The sequence below is a fragment of the Zea mays genome, chromosome 6, assembly GCF_902167145.1.
Source record: "Zea mays cultivar B73 chromosome 6, Zm-B73-REFERENCE-NAM-5.0, whole genome shotgun sequence".
In the NCBI taxonomy this organism is placed as follows: Eukaryota; Viridiplantae; Streptophyta; class Magnoliopsida; order Poales; family Poaceae; genus Zea; species Zea mays.
In genome coordinates, this window is record NC_050101.1 from 18,507,049 (window position 1) to 18,526,755 (window position 19,707).

At 43.3% G+C, this 19,707-nt stretch overlaps 1 protein-coding gene across 50 annotated transcripts; it reads right to left on the reverse strand.

Moving 5' to 3' along the window:
• Window positions 1-11,487: 11,487 nt before the first annotated feature.
• On the reverse strand, window positions 11,488-17,551 carry LOC100273817 (uncharacterized). Of its 50 annotated transcripts, none has more exons than XR_002263069.3 (12): window positions 16,845-17,496; window positions 16,553-16,714; window positions 16,386-16,454; window positions 16,125-16,287; window positions 15,890-15,967; window positions 15,719-15,793; window positions 15,290-15,402; window positions 15,010-15,169; window positions 14,129-14,237; window positions 13,902-14,045; window positions 13,366-13,450; window positions 12,638-12,961 (listed from the first exon to the last, which is right to left on the reverse strand). XR_002263069.3 is itself a non-coding variant. In XM_035959880.1 (9 exons), exons 1-6 carry the CDS (start codon window positions 17,386-17,388, stop codon window positions 14,212-14,214), a joined length of 597 nt encoding a protein of 198 aa, XP_035815773.1. In that variant the 5' UTR covers window positions 17,389-17,523; the 3' UTR covers window positions 11,488-11,966; window positions 13,366-13,450; window positions 13,902-14,045; window positions 14,129-14,211. The 50 variants fall into 50 exon arrangements, 10 of the variants coding, with proteins under 10 accessions (XP_035815773.1, XP_035815774.1, XP_035815772.1 ...); XR_004850072.1 differs by having other exon boundaries at window positions 14,125-14,260; window positions 15,290-15,407; XR_002263068.3 differs by lacking the exon at window positions 12,638-12,961 and adding an exon at window positions 11,488-11,966 and having other exon boundaries at window positions 15,890-16,287.
• Window positions 17,552-19,707: the final 2,156 nt, after the last annotated feature.

Genomic DNA, 19,707 nt, shown 5'->3' on the forward strand with positions numbered 1-19,707 from the left:
GCCTGTTTATATATGTTCCAATGAAAGATGTCGCGTTGCTTGAAAAGTGGTATGTGTTGTAGTTTTAGAGAAATAAGTGACATACTTTCAATATATTTAAAGATATTAAATATACTAATTCCGAATAAAACAAGCATATAACTCAGATAAATGCCATATGTAATTATAACAGCAATGAACAGTAGCAATTCTAGGACATGAAAACATGTAATATAGCTACTCAAGTCCATTTGAACATTAAACATGGTCAGTAGATGAAGAAGGCAGATTATACACATAAACATGATAGTTTATATTTTGATATTGCTCTCAAAATAGCGGGTTGCTGCACTAGGCAGCCCTCCAACGCTCAGTGGTGATCAAAGATCCTTGACTAACGTGACAGACCTATCTTACCAAATCAGGGTTTTAGATCAGATATAATGAGCCTAGAAACCAAGCATGAATACCAAGAGTAAGGAACTGTGCACTGAATAAAATAACAGAACTTAACACAAGTAATCAGCCTCAACAAAGAGAGATATAACTAGGCACAAATATATATTTAATGCTGAAAATAACAACACACTAAAACCCAGACTGTCACGTCGTCTCACTACACCGCTATCATCATCGAGCAAATAGATCCGCCCACAATTTGTTCAATCACACCCAAGTATATAATACTAGCAGATTGCACAAATTTAAACAGTAAATAAATAGAGGCAAGGGGTAACTCACAACACGTAGATTGTTTACGTGGGAAGACCAGCTCAACGAACACAAAGTTCTGTCCCAGAAAACCAATTCCGCCGCCCACGTCCGAGCCTGCACAGCGGGAGGTTGACGGAGATACTAGAGCCGCTGCTGATGCCGTAGGAGACGTCCACGGCACCAGCCCGAGAAGAGGAACACCGCGCAGCAGGGAGCCCAAACACCAGGCCACGGTGGACAGCAACCAGACAAACAAAGCACCACACAGGCGCACAAGTGAGGCAATGGAGCACAGCTGCACCTCGCCACACAGTAGCAGCAGCAGCACCTCGCCGTACAGGAGCAGCAGCACCTCGCCGTCGCCACATAGGAGCAGTAGCACAATGGAGAAAGGAGCAGAGAGCGTGTGTCTCTTGTGCCCAGAAAGGAGGGGATTTACCTCCCATTTGTAAGGGACCGAGCAGAGGAGAGGAGAACCGAACTTGCGAGAGATACGGCTGAGACCGCCGCCCAGATCGGAGAGCAGTTGAGGGCGCCGCCGCTTGCCCTCTCGACCGCCCAGCCCCTGCGCGATGCGCCCTGCGCCCTCTGCGCGATGCACTCTGCGCCCTCGTCCCAGCCAGCCGGCTGGGTTGCTCGGCCTTAAGGCCTGGAAGCGGCCCAGCTCGGCTGGCCCATCCTTTTTTTAAATTCATTTCTTTATTTCCAATATGAAAATAAAAGGGAAACCCCAAAATGAACAGCAATCCCCACCATTTTCACTCTTATTTTCTGATCAATGTCATTGAGCTCCCGTACTGTTTATATACTACTTTTTGGTAGAGGTACTTGTTAGGTTTGAACCAAAGCCTATCCCAGTGTACTCCAACCCTGCACAGGTAAGCGGAGGACTACGCCTTGATCCACAAACCCTAGTGTGAGAATCTTCGCACAAAAGGCACATAGTACTAGGCAGATAATCTGCTTCTCTTACGGGGCAGGGCGTTACGGTCATGCCCTTTAGTATCTATTCATAAGCTCACTAGAGAGAAAACCCCATTCTCTCCCGGACTGCGACCCCACAGTCAGCTCATATAGGCGAAAATTCTGTAGGACAATTTTCCTGCTTATAGCATTGACTTCATTAAGAGCATATCGCTCAACCTGCCATACAGATAAAGCACAGCAGCTCATGAGACTCTTTGTTTTGTTGTGCTCTTGGTTTCACAGTGCTTCGTCTCCTGGAGCCTGGATCTCGGGACCTCCGGTCACATAGGACAGTTATCCGCAGTTGAAACCGCTAACAGGGTACGAGTCCCATTCCCATGCACGCTGCTTGAATTGGCTTTTGAGCCAGTCCTTTGGTGAAAGGATCAGCAAGGTTCCTTTCAGACTTGATGTAATCTACGGTTATTACACCCGTCTCTCTAGCATACCGACATGAAGCAAGTCGTCTTCTGATATGCCTCGAGGATTTTTGGTTGTCCTTTCTACTATTCACTTTCAGCAACATAGAGGTGTTGTCACAGTATACTAGGACGGCCGGTATCGGCTTTGCTAACATTGGAAGGTCTGACAACAGGTCTCCCAACCATTCAGCCTCCAATGCTGCTGAATCAAGCGCAACTAATTCAGCCTCCTTGGTGGAACGTGTCGACACTGTTTGTTTAGACGATCTCCATGACACGGCCCCACCAGCTAAAGTGAACACATAGCCACTTATAGACTTCATTTGATCCGAGTCAGAGATCCAGTTTGCATCACTAAATCCTTCAAGTACTGACGGATATCCAGTATATTTAATACCGAGATTCATCGCTCCCTTCAAATACCGAAGCACTCTGTACAAGGCTACCCAGTGTCTATCTCCTGGACTGGACGAATAACGAGCCAGTCTGCATACTGCATATGAGATATCTGGTCTAGTTGCACTACTGAGGTACATGAGAGATCCAATGATTTGCGAATATAGTAGCTGGTTCACAGGCTCGTCTTCATTTTTACAGAGCGTGTATGATGGATCATAGGGCGTGGCGACTGGATTACAGTCCATATGTCCAAAGCGAGTCAGGACCTTTTCCACATAATGGGATTGTGACAAAGTAATCCCATCCTCACCCTTTATCAGCTTGATGTTCAATATTACATCAGCTTCACCCAAGTCCTTCATATCAAAGTTCTTGGAGAGGAATACTTTTGTCTCCATGATAGCCTCCAAATCGGTCCCAAATATCAATATGTCATCAACGTATAAACACAAGATGACACCTTTGCCCCCAGAGAAGCGATAATACACACACTTGTCGGCTTCGTTTACACAAAACCCGGCAGTGGTCAGAGTGTTATCAAACTTCTCATGCCATTGTTTGAAAGCTTGCTTAAGACCGTATAAGGATTTAATCAAGCGACACACTTTGCTCTCTTGTCCTTTAACCACAAATCCTTCTGGTTGCTGCATATAAATTTCCTCTTCCAGCTCTCCATTTAGGAATGCTGTCTTTACGTCCATTTGATGAACAAGAAGTTTATAAGCAGCCGCCAGCGCCAAAAGCACACGGATTGTAGGCAATCGAGCCACCGGAGAATAAGTATCAAAATAATCCTCCTCTTTCTTTTGAGTAAAACCCTTAGCCACAAGACGGGCCTTGTACTTTTCAATAGTACCATCAGGTCTCCTCTTCCTCTTAAAGATCCATTTGCAGCCCACAGGCTTGCAACCAGCTGGGAGATCAGATATCTCCCAAGTTTCATTCGAGATGATAGAATCCATCTCGCTACGAACAGCCTCCCTCCAGTACTTTGCATCCGGAGATGCATATGCCTCTGCGAGGGAGCGTGGTTCTTCATCCACTAGATAAATTATATAATCATCTCCCAGAGACTTTTCAGTCCTTTGTCTCTTACTCCTCCTTAACTCCAAATCTGGAGTCTGATCAAGGACATGTGAGGGCAGAGAATATGTCCGAGATGGACCATCTGAGGCTACTACTTCCTTATCCCGCATAGGGAAAATGCTCTCAAAGAATGTCACATCCCGAGATTCCATTATGACATTTACAGCGACTTCGCTCGTCTCGGAATGGACCACTAGAAATCTATAAGCTGCACTGTTATGTGCATAACCCAGGAAGACACAGTCTACGGTCTTAGGGCCTAGCTTTCTCTTCTTCGGCAACGGGACATTCACCTTTGTAAGGCAGCCCCAAGTCCGAAGATGAGAAAGATCTGGCTTCCTTCCTTTAAATCCTTCATAGGGCGCGGCCTCACGGTTGTGAGGCGGCACCCTGTTCAGGACATAGCACACCGTGAGTACTGCCTCGCCCCACCAGATGTCAGGCATCCCCGAGCTTTGCAACAAAGCATTAGCTAAGTCACACACCATTCGGTTCTTCCTTTCAGCTACCCCGTTTGACTGAGGTGAATATGGAGCGGTGGTTTCATGAATGATTCCACACTCTTTGCAGTACTCATCAAAAAGGTTGGAGAGGTATTCACCTCCTCTATCTGACCGCAACCTTTTAATTTTCTTGTCTAACTGGTTTTCAACTTCAGTCTTATAGATCTTAAAGTATTCTAGTGCCTCATCTTTGGTTCTGAGTAAGTAAATATAACAGAACCTGGTAGCATCATTTATTAAGGTAAGGAAGTATCTTTTACCGCCTTTTGTGATTATACCATCCATCTCACACACATCTGAGTGAATTAGTTCTAAAGGAGTGGTACTTCTACCCTCAACCGTATGAAACGGCTTCCTGGGCTGTTTAGCTTGCACACAAATACCACACTTTGCACCTTTAGCATGTTTGTATTCAGGAATTAAAGACATGTCACTTAATCTCTTAATGGCCTCAAAATTCACATGACATAAACGGGAATGCCAAATATCATTAATGGAATCGTTATTACAGACCACATTAACATGGTAAGAAGAATGATTGTTCAGAACAGAAAGACGGAACAAACCGCTTGACTCATATGACTTTCCAACGAAAGTACCAAACTTAGACAGGACCACTTTATTAGACTCAAACACTAATTTGAGACCCTGTCGAAGTAGCAGCGACACGGATATGAGGTTCCGGTTCATCGAGGGCACATAGAGTACGTCCTTCAGCACGAGCGTCTTCCCTGAAGTTAACTTCATGTAGACCTGTCCAGTGCCTCGAACTGCTGCCGGAACACCATTTCCCATCAAGACCGGTGCGCTGCTGTATCCCTGGAATGAAGAGAACATGGATCGATCAACACAAATATGAACATTAGCACCTGAATCTATCCACCAGTCATCTGATGGACTTGCCATAAAGGCCTGAGGTGCATACCCTGAGGTGGAGTTAACCACCACGTTCCCTTCTTTGCGCTGAGGTGGAGGACCTTTTCCCTTCCTTAGCTTGCACCTCTGAGCAGTATGCCCGGAGACACCACAAACGAAGCAGATAAAGTCCTCCTTCTTCTTCTTCATCTTTTTAGGCTTAGGTTGGTTCTGATTCTTCTGTGGAGAGTTCTTCTTCTTCTTCTTCTGGAATTTTCTATCTCCGCCCTTCTCTACAATGTGAGCTTGGAGTTGCTGGGATGGCTTGTTACTGGCCCTTGCACGCTCCTCCACATTTATAGCAGCAGACAGCTCAGTGAGGGACATTTGCTTCTTCATGTGGCGGCGTGAAGTCACAAAGTCTCGCCAAGAAGGTGGAAGTTTTGCCAGTATCGCATTCACCTGAAAACTGTCTGGTATGACGCAGCCATATTGGACCAAGTCCCTTACAAGGAGTTGAATCTCCTGTAGCTGCTCCATAACAGACCTTCCCTCAGCCATTTTATAGTTGAGGTAGTTTTCCGTTGTGAATGACTCATTGCCATTGTCAACTTCAGAGAACTCATTCTCAAGTTCAGTCCATAGACCCTTAGCGGAGGTAAAACCAGAGTACACGTCAAATAAGTGGTTCAATAAGACGTTCAGCAGACGAGACAAGCATGCCTCATTGGCTTCGTCCCACTTGGCCTTCTCCGCTAGTGCGGCGGCCTTCGCTGCATCATCAGCATCATCTGATGCAGCCTGGGGAACAGTCGACAACACTACCCAAAATAATTTTAGGTCAGTGGGCCACATGTGAGTCTTAATCTGCCAGCGCTTAAAGCATGCGCCGTCGAACGCTTCAGGCTTAATGACATCAGAACTGGAGGCCATTACCGGAAGTGGTTTTCTGGATTGTTGTAGTTTTAGAGAAATAAGTGACATACTTTCAATATATTTAAAGATATTAAATATACTAATTCCGAATAAAACAAGCATATAACTCAGATAAATGCCATATATAATTATAACAGCAATGAACAGTAGCAATTCTAGGACATGAAAACATGTAATATAGCTACTCAAGTCCATTTGAACATTAAACATGGCCAGTAGATGAAGAAGGCAGATTATACACATAAACATGATAGTTTATATTTTGATATTGCTCTCAAAATAGCGGGTTGCTGCACTAGGCAGCCCTCCAACGCTAAGTGGTGATCAAAGATCCTTGACTAATGTGACAGTCCTATCTTACCAAATCAGGGTTTTAGATCAGATATAATGAGCCTAGAAACCAAGCATGAATACCAAGAGTAAGGAACTGCGCACTAAATAAAATAACAGAACTTAACACAAGTAATCAGCCTCAACAAAGAGAGATATAACTAGGCACAAATATATATTTAATGCTGAAAATAACAACACACTAAAACCCAGACTGTCACGTCGTCTCACTACACCGCTATCATCATCGAGCAAATAGATCCGCCCACAATTTGTTCAATCACACCCAAATATATAATACTAGCAGATTGCACAAATTTAAACAGTAAATAAATAGAGGCAACGGGTAACTCACAACACGTAGATTGTTTACGTGGGAAGACCAGCTCAACGAACACAAAGTTCTGTCCCAGAAAACCAATTCCGCCGCCCACGTCCGAGCATGCACAGCGGGAGGTTGACGGAGATACTAGAGCCGCTGCTGATGCCGTAGGAGACGTCCACGGCACCAGCCCGAGAAGAGGAACACCGCGCAGCAGGGAGCCCAAACACCAGGCCACGGTGGACAGCAACCAGACAAACAAAGCACCACGCAGGCGCACAAGTGAGGCAATGGAGCACAGCTGCACCTCGCCACACAGTAGCAGCAGCAGCACCTCGCCGTACAGGAGCAGCAGCACCTCGCCGTCGCCACATAGGAGCAGTAGCACAATGGAGAAAGGAGCAGAGAGCGTGTGTCTCTTGTGCCCAGAAAGGAGGGGATTTACCTCCCATTTGTAAGGGACCGAGCAGAGGAGAGGAGAACCGAACTTGCGAGAGATACGGCTGAGATCGCCGCCCAGATCGAAGAGCAGTTGAGGGCGCCGCCGCTCGCCCTCTTGGCCGCCCAGCCCCTGCGCGATGCGCCCTGCGCCCTCTGCGCTCTGCGCCCTCGTCCCAGCCAGCCGGCTGGGTTGCTCGGCCTTAAGGCCTGGAAGCGGCCCAGCTCGGCTGGCCCATCCTTTTTTTAATTCATTTCTTTATTTCCAATATGAAAATAAAAAAGAAAACCCCAAAATGAACAGCAGTATGCCCATGACCAACTCACTCAAGCCTGAGAACTAAGTTAAAGAAGTCAAAGCACGTGCTTCAGAGGAGGTCGTCACTAGCAAACTCCAACAAGCATCCAGATGTTGATGACATCAAATGGTCAAAGGATTTCCCAAGAACATATAAAAGAGGCAAGCACTTCCTCCCAAACCAGATCATCCAGCTAGCGCATGCCACTTGGAATGAGAAAGTTCCATGATTGGTACTTGTGTGCTGTCCCAACGAAACTAAACGTCATACAAGCATGCTTCCCTGCAGCCGGCACATTCAGAAGCCCAACTGGGGGAATTGCCTTTGACTTCAATAACGTCTAGACATGCTTTCACCTCGGAGCAATAGAAATGAATCTAATTCGCGCTTGGTGCCTGTAAGTCCTTGCCCTCTCGGTATGATATGAATGTAATATTTGGATTTTGTTGTAACTAACCCACGCCGTGATTTGTAGAATGCAAGTGCACATTGTGAAAGAAATGCCAAGTCTTAGAGCCGATATGTAGACCCTCAACGCCTATAGCATCAACGATAATTACGATACATGTGTTGCTATAATATAAGATAACACTTACCATAATATTGTAGCAAAAGCACCTAATAAGGAGCTACTATAATCTCGTAAATTAGTATAGTAATTATCGTAACTCAAAGTGGACAGACAATAATTTATTTATTTTATGGCCACTTTAAGTTACGATAATTACTATACTAATTTACAAGATTACAGTAACTCCATACCAGGTGATTTGCTATGATGTTATCGTAAGTGTCATCCTAAATTATAGTAACACATGTATCGTAAGTGTGTATTGTTTTTATCGTATATTTCATATAGATATTATCGTAAATCAAGGTGACCATAAGAATAAGCTATTCAGTAGCCAGCTGCAGAATAGCCTGACCGTGTGTGTGTGTATTCTGTACAAAAATGTTGATAATTTTCTCTATAATTTAGTTAAACCTATGATAGTTTGACTTAAATAATAAAGCTGTCAACTGTTGGATTGTATGGAGTACTTAATTCGATACTTCATTTAATGACTCCACAACAATGCTCTCAATAGTTCCACTAGTGCCCAGCCAGAGGTTGTTGCATCACCTGCCTTTGCAAATCATATTTTCCAACGTATAAAAAAGATTGTATATTAGTGACGACTTCTTGAACAAATTAACTAACCGGTGGGGCCATGGACACATATAACCTTTCACTCGGTTTACTGACCTTTCAACTACAAATAAATATATATTTTTTTGCCTCTAGTATGCTCTAACAGATAAGGATAGTTTGGTACTCCAATCAAATTACGAGTCGTTTTGGCTCTTTTAGATACATGGCTTTGTTATACACTATCTCTAGATTACATAGTAAAAGCTATTTGGCTGGGTTAGGCTATTTATGTACATGGTTTTGTTGTACCTACATGGCTTTTTTATACACCTAGAAAAGCCTAGACAACTTATAATTTTGAACAAATACTATGTACCCCAAGTTTGGACTATGGTAGTTGTCCTAAAGCTAATGCCCCGTAGTTGGCCATGCCTTTTAAGTTACAACAAACCTAACTTATTGAAACCTCTTGCCTTCAAAACACACCTCAGTGCGAATTATGTTTAAAGTAACCACCAGAAAACATTACAGGGTAGTCCCAATTGCCAAATGGGAACATTTACAGCTCAAGTGCAATGCATGAACTCTATATTAGTTTTACAACGTACAGATTTTATTTGCCCATTGTGAGCAGAGGCTTGTTTGTAAGATCGTCTGACATATAGGGTAATTTTGCTCCAGGACACTCTTCAGTGGTGATATTTATTGTCATATATTGCTATAAGGCACTCTTCAATTGTGGTAGTTATAGCTCCTAGACACTATGTCTATTGTAATAATATAATCTACGAGTATATGGGAGAGAGAAGTTAAAAGTGGCCGAAATACCCCTGACTATTATAGCACAAACCTTAATAGTTATATAAAGAACAAATAATTTTTGCATGTGAAGCGGTATGAACACAAACTTTAAATCGAATTTGTAAAGCTCAATAAGATATGCAGCTTTGTAATTGACAAGTTTTTCATTTGAAACTATTCAGATGTCAAAAGATTTTTCTAAATTCTCAAGTTTTGAAATTAAAAATATTACATAAAGTTCATCTTCATACGACTTTATATGCAAAAGTAATAATTTTTTTTATATAATTGTATTATAATAGTCAGGGGCATTTTTGTCATTTTTTGCTTCTCTCACGTGTGCAGTCATTAAAATATTGTTTTAATAGATTTAGTTTCTAAGAGCCAGTTACAACAGTTGAAAAAGTGTTTCTAGTAAAGACAATATTGAGTAGTGTCCATTACATATACTGGCAGTGAAGAGTGTCCTAGAGCATATCTACCCTACAAAATATGGCACACTTTTAATATGTCATTGTTTTTTAGAAGAAGCATTTGTCAAATCTTGAGTTTCCATGGAAATGTACATAAGCAACCTGATCGTTGTCAGAAATAATGAGGAGCCTTAAATCAATTTATTGGCAGGTAACCGGAATTGACGACCAACTGAAAACTATTGGGATGGAAATTCTTGAAAATTGTGATGGCTTACCACTTGCAATTAAAGTGATTGGAGGTCTCTTGAGCACAGAATACCCAAGTGAGCATGAGTGGAAATCTGTGTTGAACAAGCCAGCTTGGTCACTGACCGGACTGCCCCCAGAACTAGACAACCGGATATACTTGAGTTACGAAGACTTGTCTCCCCAATTGAAGCAATGCTTTCTATACTGCTCACTATTCCCTAAAGGTGTGAATATCATACATGGTGTAGTAACTAAAATGTGGATTAGTGAAGGATTTATCCAACCTCCGGATGGTAGTAGTAATAGTTCACCTCAGTATGGGTTCGAAGAGATAGCAAGTGAATACTACCAAGAGTTAATAAAGAGGAACCTTATAGAACCGATAATCGAATATTCTCTCACTGGATTTAGGTGCACCATACACGATGTGGTCCGCACCTTTGCTGAATACATGGCAAGAGAAGAATCACTAGTGGTGGTTGGTAGAGAACAGGCTGCTACTGGTATTGGTGGTGGTGGTGGCATGCATGTCAAAGATACCTTCACTCTTCGCTAGGTAGGTAGTTTTTCTTCTCTTCGGGTACTATACATAGGGTCTGTTGTTGACTCTGATACCTTGCTTCCCTCTCTATCAAAGCTGAAGCACTTAAGATACCTTCACTTAGAGGATACTGATATATATCTAGACTACCAGATGACATCCACATGAGATGAAATTTTTGATTTACATTTTAGTTGGCAATTGTAAGAAGCTGTGCCATGCATCTTCCTAGCAGCATCATCAAACTTGTGCATCTAAAGATCTCTTGACATCACCGGTTCAAATGTGAGTGCTGTGCCAAAGGGGTTTGGTGGGCTAACAAATCTGAGGTCACTCAATGGGTTCCCTGTACACATGGACATGGATGCATACAGTGGCTGGTGCAGTTTGCAAGAGCTGGAGCCTCTTTCTCAGCTTAGAGATCTCTCACTATATGGCCTAGAGATGGTGCAAGACAGCCAGATGGCTGCAAACGCCACCTTAGGTATCTGGTGTTGAACTATAGTTCAAGTGGACATACTATAGGGACAGGCGGTGGTGAGGCTGAGCAGCAGCAGCAGCAGCAGCAGAAGCACGCAACAGGTTTGGAAGAAAATTCCCTACATACCGGATGCAAATCCATCCCTTTGCAGCCCCTCACATTCAGGTCCACACAAACAGAGGTTGGAGCCTACCACTTGGCTGTTTGGAGCTTCTGTTGGTGTAATCGAGGTCTTGGAAACGCTCTGCCCACCAACCTGCCTAGAGAGTCTCTGTTTGGAAGGGGGATACGATGGTCGTCGGCTACCTGCTGACTGGATGCATGCTCCAGCATCCACAGACTTTAAGAGCCTGAGGTATTTGACGCTTAAGAACCTGCCTTGCTGCACCCACCTCCCTGATGGTCTGTGCTGCCTCCCAAGTTTGGAATACCTGCGAGTCTGTGTGCTTTCATTAATCAACCACACCTGGCATCAAGTTATACCTGCGAGTCGTAAACCCAAGGTGTGTCAAATTGAATTGCAGCAAGATCAGCCACATTGGAACACACAAGTTTGCATGAATATTCAAACGAAGACTGAGGATTGCACAGCTGCATCGACGATCGCTCATGCAGTCATTTAATAAATTGAATCCTTTGCCCAAAGTTGCTTTCCAGATTCTTAGTTGTTGTTGCTTGTAATGAAACTCGTTACATAACACGTCAATTATTTATGTGCTTAGCATAGCATGCGGGATAAGCTTTCGGGCACAGCGGGGGATCAAAATATATGGTGATTAAACAAAGTGTTGTTGCTACAGCCTGCCCGTCCGATGAGAGGATATCTACAGTTGTCAACAATCAGTTGTCATAGAAGAAAACAAAAACACAGTGCCTGTGTTCATCTCTTCCCTCTTCAAGTCTGGCATAAGTATGTTTATTATCATCTCTTCCCGCTCGTCGATTGGTTTTTGGGCCTTGCACGACAACACCTCTATCGCTGGGGCTCTCAAGTCTCAACCTGTACTGCACGAGGAGCTTAATATATACTGTATGTGCAGAATTTCCCATCATCTGTCGAGCTTGACGCGTCTCACTGCCCCAGGCTGAAGAGATCTCTGCACATTGGACAAGAAGATTAGCATCCTCCGCTGTCCAAACCAGAAGATTAGCATTACGGACATTTTTTCAAATAAGATGACTGGTCAAATTTATCTATATCTATGTTTATATCTATATCTATATCTACTAGGTATGTACTCGTGCGTTGTTACGGAGTCAACATGTTATATTAAGATATATTGAGATATAGAAGGACTAACTGTCGTTCTATGCTCTTGTTAGCATCTTTTAAATGTTAGAGGTTTACATACTTTATAAAATATATATGTATGTGCACGTACTTTGCCATAGAAATTAAAAGGCAGGTCTCATACTGCTCACAGAAGACATTGAGAAAGGAAGAGCACCGCACACTCAATCAGTAAAGGCGTATCCAAAAGAATATTTGTACAGACAACAAATGCACAGGACGAGAAATTGCAACAAAATTATGGATTAATTGCCTTGTAATGTATGGGGCGGGGTTAGCTCTGGTTTGACTGTGTTCATGAGCCAAGTCTCCACCTTTGTATCAAGGTGGTCTCCACTGATTTGGCTGGAGATGGTGCCTAATGGAAACGAGCTTTCCGATTAAAAAGAGAGAGAGTCGTTCCAGAAATGCCCAGAAATGCATGGATACCAGAGAAGACGATTCTGATGGAGAAGGCTATGGTGGCACAGTGGCATGTGAGGGGAGACAAAAGAACGTTATGGTTTCAATCTGGCAACCCCCTACATAGATCACAGTGCTCCATGGAAAACTTCTGATAGCGGCAATATGCAACTTAGCAGTCACCGGTCAGCATAGGTATAAACCAAAGAAGTGAGAAATGAAGATCTAGTCGCGTAAACTCTCTTATTGACACAACAACTCTCGAGAGGTCCTAGCTAAACAGAAGGAAGGATGTCGAGGGACACTTCCTTCAACGAAGGCATCTCCTCTTGTTGATGCAGGCAGATGTAGCTGTAGGACGATGCCTTTCTCATGACCTTCCAAGGCTCAGGGTAGCACCTGCCAGATAACAGTGGTTTGGCACAATATAATAAGATGTCTAGGCTTGATCTATACAAACATATTGTAATTGTAGTCTTCTTTGTGCCATCATAAAATCGTATTACAAGTTCAGATTCTGTTTCAGTCTGAACTACAATTTAGCAACATAGTTAGGGTCCTCTGCAAAGTGTGAGAGGTGGGGCCTTCACAAGTTCCGAATGCCATAGTAGTTAAAATTTCATTTTGTTAGCGACTTTAGCTAATCCTGAAACGGTATCAATGAAATTCAAGGTACAAACACATTATGCGTACGAAGCGTCTCTAGCTGTCTATGAACCTATGCTAACCTTGCTTATGTAAATGCATGCTATGCCAAGTTTGGGGAGAACCGATTGTAACAGGAATAGGATCAGAATGCAAACCTGAAAAGGCGTTCCCCTTTAGCTCCCTTGAAATTGTGGATATAGTAGACTGTATCTAGCTTCGGGAGAAATGTTTTGGAAAGCTCTACAAGTTTTGGGTAGAAGAACGATGGATAAGTTGAGTTTACACAATTTAAAATTCGGACAAGTCTGGTTTAGCATTGATGACCATTTGCCACAAAACGAAAAAATACAGCAAAGTAGGATAGCATAGTTAATATAATAATATAAAAAAGGATGTTTCAATGAGCATCACAAAATTCAACTATAGAGCAGTCCTCAACCATAAGTGACAATATAGTTTGATATAATCTTATCTCATCAGCCATGAATCATGCAGCCCCAAAAGGAAAAAAATAGACGAATTACCAAAATCTGTAATTTCTTGGAAGATGCATAAACTCGGCATATTCCCTGTGTAAGTAGCTAATATTATCTCAGAATGACCAAAGTCATTCATGTTCACCACAAGTCCGATGCATATTCCAAACAGATCTCATGGATAGTAATAGTAGACAACAGTAACAACACTTCACCATTGCAGATGGACGCCCATTATCTATCTCATCAAGAATTGGCTTCAAGGATGGATCATCCTTGATACGGGCCATCCTCTCCTCAAGCTACTCCTTATGAGCCAGAATGGTCAAGTTCTCAAGCATTCTGGACATAGCAGGATCCTATCAAAAAAGGAGAAAACATAAGGGAAATCATCATCTAGGGATAACCCTATCAACAAGTGGGGACAAAACATGGTACCTACATAAGGGCATTCCCAAGATGCTCTGAGCACTTTTCTGAAGCTGTTCAACCATCTGGTTGAACACAGGGTCACTTGCAATTTGCTCAGCCATCTCTCTTATTGATGGGTCCTGCACATGACGAGCATATAACACTATAGTAAAATTAACAAAATGAATGAATAGGAATATGATTCAGCCGGGAGGAAAAAAACAGCTGTACAACATAAGCATCTTAACCAAAACATATTAAGGCAATAGCAATACATTGAGCAAGCTGCTCATAGAAGAAAAATCAAAAGGATTGGCTATATTTTTCCAGGTACAGTATTAGGCATCCACCACCAAACGATGTTTCATTCACTCTAACTTTCACACTGAAACTGAAAAGGCAAGCAGAAGTTTCCTTGTATATATATATTACAAATAATTAATTAGGTGTTATATAGATTGTAGCCGTCTGATTCTTCATCCGACATCTCTAAGCCATAAAATATGGACAAATAAATGGGGTAATAAAGATATGAAGTCTAAACTGAAGGAAAAGGTGTAAAATCCATGCAAGGCAGAGTAAAATCCATGCAAGGCAGCGACTTGGTGCGGCACACGATGGCCATCCGTTAGGCACGATGTGGATGGACGCGCACATAGCGAAGCAAGATTAGGCAAAGAATTCAAAACATGCATTATATAGTATATATTGACTTGCTTGGAAATATTTGTGTGATAAATAATCCTTCATAAACAGAATAACATATACAATTCAGAATCACACTATTAGCCAATGACATGTTGAATTCCAACAACTATGAAATGCATGGAGAAGACAGTAAGTCAACACATGCATAAGCATTAATCAAACAGTTCTGACATCTGCTTAAGAAATCTACATTCACACACACACCTGAAGAGCATATCCGATCATCTTGGAGGATGCAGTGATACTGACATCTTTCCCTTGCCGCACGGGTAAAATCGTTATCAATTTGATTCACCCCTCTTGATTCATGAAGTCTTAGCTTCTTACATTTCCCACCGTACTTCCTGCAGATGGCACTGCTGGCCTGAAAGCAGAACAATATAGATTAGCTCCAAGTGTATCAATCTCTCATTGTGGAACACCCATCAAACAGATTAGTTTTCTAGAGTATAGAGAGATCATCCATCCAGAAAATAAATATTACCTTGGCTTCATCATAAAGCTTGCTCTCCCAGAAATACAATCTATCAAGTGTTGAGATATGGCTGCCAGCATTAGTCCCAAGAAGATTTCTAGATGGTGAAAGTTTTGAGGACACTGATCTATGCCAAGTAAGGTACTTTATCTCAGCTTGAGGAGGAGATGCATTAAACCATTGTGCATCACATTATTTGTACAACAGGAAAGATTATGTTTGATATTTTATAGTGCAAATCACAAATAACTGAAAAATAACCACTTATATAAGAAAGCTAATGTAAAAAAGTAATCACTATGGAATGAAAGCAATAGTATGAAAATAATTTCACACAATTTCTGAGTACCACATTACGATTACTCGCTAAAAGAAGCCTAGCTTGTAATTGTATTTTGAACACAAAAATAATTTGAGACAATTAAGTAATTAACACACATTTAGGAACAGTGGCATCCTCCATGAAGTAAGCAAACAATGCTGCCAAAAAACTTGATGGCTTTGATCCATGTGCTGCAGAAAATCATTTTTTACTTAATATTATCTCAAATTGTAAGACAAGCGAGGCAAAATAGTCATGAACAAAAAGATATTTGCTTGATATCTAACCTATTTCTCCAATCTCCACACAGTAGATGACGGAACTGGATTTTATCTTCCTCAAGAATAATTGGGATTTCTTCAATTCTACATCCACATGAAGAATGTCCAGTGAAGATTAAGAAGCTAAAGTAAAAAAAGTAATCACAATGGAATGAAACCAATAGTATGAAAAAAAATTCACACGATTTCTGTCTAGCGCTTCTCTAACAAAACACTCCCTCTCCTGACATAACACAAGGACCTTGTCATCTTCAAGCTTAGAAGGTGACACCCCCATTTTCAAGAGCAGCAACACTCAAAGCCTCACAGACAATACAAGGACATGCCGATTTGAGGCCATCCACCAACAATTTGCAATTGACAATAGTTGCATGACGGAGTTTTCCACGTCTGGTGCTGGCGTGCTGCAAGAGTATGGAAACAGTGAATCACTGTAGTTAGACAATTATATGCTAGAATCGGCAAAGTCAATAAGGAAATCACAATCACTAAAGCGAAACACCTGGATAACAAGTGGGCGGGCGTCGGGGAGGTGGGAGAACGGGGAGAACGAGGATGGAGAAGGATGAAACTGTAGGCAAAGTTTCGGTAAGATGGGGACATATTCCATAAGTAGATGGTTAAAATCTTGGTTACGAGGCCACTAAAAGTATGAAAACATTTACCCACTTTCAGCTATCGTTGTTGTGACCACAACTATAAACATTAATTGAGATGTTGTCCGTGACATTGGGGATTTTTGTAGAGTTCAAGGGCCAAAATAGCCCCGGCCTTTTGCTGATAGTAATAGACCAGATATCCATTACAGCTCAAGTTTAAATGCCAGAACACCTAGCACCAACCGGAGCCAGGGCAAAGTTTTAACAACAATAGCTAATGAAAAAGCAGAAAAACACACCAGCCAACCGTGGCAGCTTACAGAAGACAGACACAGGGTTCAAAAACAGAAAAGACATTGCACCTGTTACAAAGAAGCATTAACCGACCACCACCAAGGAACTGAAGACATTGCTTCAACGTCCAGATGAGAAGATGTGTCCACCCCCATATTCAGGTCTTCTGCTGCCACTTCACTAAGGCCCCCTGTATCCATCTGCAACTACCAATCTCACGGTACCAGAAATCCAAGTGTATCGCTAGACATGCATAGCAATCCAGATTTAACAAAAGCCATCGAGATTCCCCATGTGCGGCTACCAATCTCACTGTACCAAAAATCCAAGTGCATCGCTAGACATGCATAGCAATCCAGATTTAACAAAAGCCATCGAGATTCCATTTTCCATCGACCGATTTGGGACGCGACGAAATGAAGTAATCGAAGGAGGGCACAAGAATGAACGAGCCGAGAAATGCGCACCGCCGCGGCCGTCGACGCCGAGGCCTTTGCCGCCACCTCCAGGCCCACCGCCGTCGAGTCCCTGGCCTCCATCCCAGTCCCCGACCTCCATCAAGGAGGGGATAGAGGTCCTGGTCACCTGCCGCGATAGGAAGAACCGCGTCATGTACCCTCGAGCTCACCAAGATCCGGTCCTTTCGTGATGTTGTGGCAGCTAGGGTTAAGGAGGGGTGACGCTCGGGAGTGGGTGGTGGCGTTCGCGGCGGGCGCGGAGGGGGGCGGGCGCGGCGCCCGCGGGGCCGAATTTTTTTTGTATTTTGGCCCTTTTTCCGAAAAAAATTCACGTTTAGATCCCTGGAGGACTTAATTCTATTTTTGGACCCTTTGCTCGGCGCCATAGGCCGTGGCGCCGAGGTAACACTGCTCGGCGCCATAGGCTATGGCGTCGAGGTATCTACCCCGCTGGCGAGGTACCTGCCGCGCTGGCGAGCGGGGGCCGACGTGGCACCTAGTTCGGCGCCATAGATCTTGGCGCCGAGATAGGAAGTCATATAAATCGGCTCTTTTCTGGCCGAGAGCTGCGCCCGGCCATTTGCCTCCCTCGTTGCCATCTTCATCCATACCGCCGAGAGGTGCTCCAATCTGCGTGTTCGAGTTGGAAAACTTTGATTTGATCCGTATATCTTGAAGACCAAGGTATGGTGTCTCACTGATTCGTTTGTTACATATATTGTGTTGTATGGTTTCGATTAATTAGTTTTGATTGGTGCGCGTATTGTTATTAGTCATGATTCCTAGGATATATGGTTGATACGAAGACTACAGTTTGTTAGATAGTTTGCGAATCACGTGTTTATAAAATCTTTAGGGTTTTGAAACTATGAGTACCATGGTATTTATAAGTTTAAATCATTTCTGGTATTTCTATAGTTGTGTTAATATAAAATCGTTTCGTAGATGGAAGACATGTATCGGGAGTCGTTGTGGCAGAAGAGAGGTCGTCCTCGGGAGTTATATCCGGATGCATCTAGTAAGGATGCTCCGGTTCCTCCTGATCTTCCTGTGTCTAATTGTGACTGTGGCAGACTGGCTTGGGTATTTCAATCCAAACATCCAGACATGACTGCTCGCTGCTTCTACACATGTGGCGGTATTAACGTACGTAGTTTTTCACTTGTGAGTTTTTGCTGTCTACCTGATGTGTACTAATGCTTCGTTTCATTCTTGTAGGCTCACTTGAGGTGCTTTTTTTCCAGTGGATCGACGGTCCTGATAAGTTTGACCCTCGGTATCTACTTTTCGATAATTGGTTGAGCGGGAAGAACACACGTGAGCGTTTTAAGCATTGGGTGCCTCCTCCCCCGAACCCGCCACCAATGACGGATGAGGAGAAGAACATAGCCACAGAAAGACGACTGGAGTCTCCGCCTCGGTGCGATTGTGGAGATCGTGCTATGATATGTGAGGACACTGCGAAGTACTTCGTGTGTCCCAACAGTAATTATGTAAGTGCATAACATATTTCCAAAATTTTGATAGGTTTTGCATAAATTTACTAATTTATTCTCCTGCAGCCATACGATGGGCGTAAGTGTATTTTCAGAGAGTGGTTGTATAGGCCTAGGTCCCATTGGCCTGAGCCAGAGGCAAAGGACAAGAAAAAAATGAGTGGGCGGAAGAGTGCAAGTCTGATCCTGAACTCTGCAAATGTGGTGTTGAATCTAAGTATGGACTAGTTCCTTCCGAGCTTGGTGTGGGCTATTTTCGCGGACATATGGTAGATTACGATGAGGTTGGTATTTGTTCTCGAATTGCATGAGATGTACTGTTGCATCCATCCTTACTTATTATTTGTTTTTGTAGGAGACGAGGAAATGCAGTTGGGAGTGGTACTTAGGCAAAGAAGAGGTGATGCATACAATAAGGTTGAAGTGACTCATGGGACAGAAGATGCGCTGTGGATCTCAGCTCGTCAATTCGTACATTAAAGATCGCAGACAGTCGGGGTTGACGAGGGGAGGGGTCGCGGCGGGCGCGGAGGGGGCGGTCGCGGAGGGGGTGGCGTTCGCGACGGGCGCGGAGAGGGGCGCGCGCCGGACGGAGACGGAGGTTGTTGCACAACGAATCGGCGGGGGCGGTTGGACGGGGACAGGCGGAGTGGGGGCGGATCGGGCGGGGCGAGGATCGAGCAGGGATAGACCGACAGTGCAGATTCACGGGAGGCAGAACCAGAAGAGGCAGGATACCCCTTACAGCATTAATATAGTCGTATAGATATCTATATCTATATCTATATCTATATCTATACTCTATACTTAATAATAAAGCGGCAAAATTTCTTTTTACCTGAGAATTTTTTCGTCTGACCATCGTGTCTATGTCCAGCCTGGGTGAACTCCTGCACCTGCTGCCGCGCCATGTGCCAGCCAACAAAAACACTTACATTAATTCAACTCTGACGTGTTCTATTAAAAAACAATAATTT

Excerpts from the sequence above, each read along its gene's own strand:
- LOC100273817 (XM_020539763.3), bottom strand. The coding sequence starts at position 17,388 with ATGACGCGGTTCTTCCTATCGCGGCAGGTGACCAGGACCTCTATCCCC. Across the intron at positions 15,170-15,289 it reads AGCTTTATGATGAAGCCAAG|GCCAGCAGTGCCATCTGCAG; the intron begins GTAATATTTATT and ends TTCTGCTTTCAG. Across the intron at positions 14,046-14,124 it reads TTGGGAATGCCCTTATGTAG|GATCCTGCTATGTCCAGAAT; the intron begins GTACCATGTTTT and ends CTTTTTTGATAG.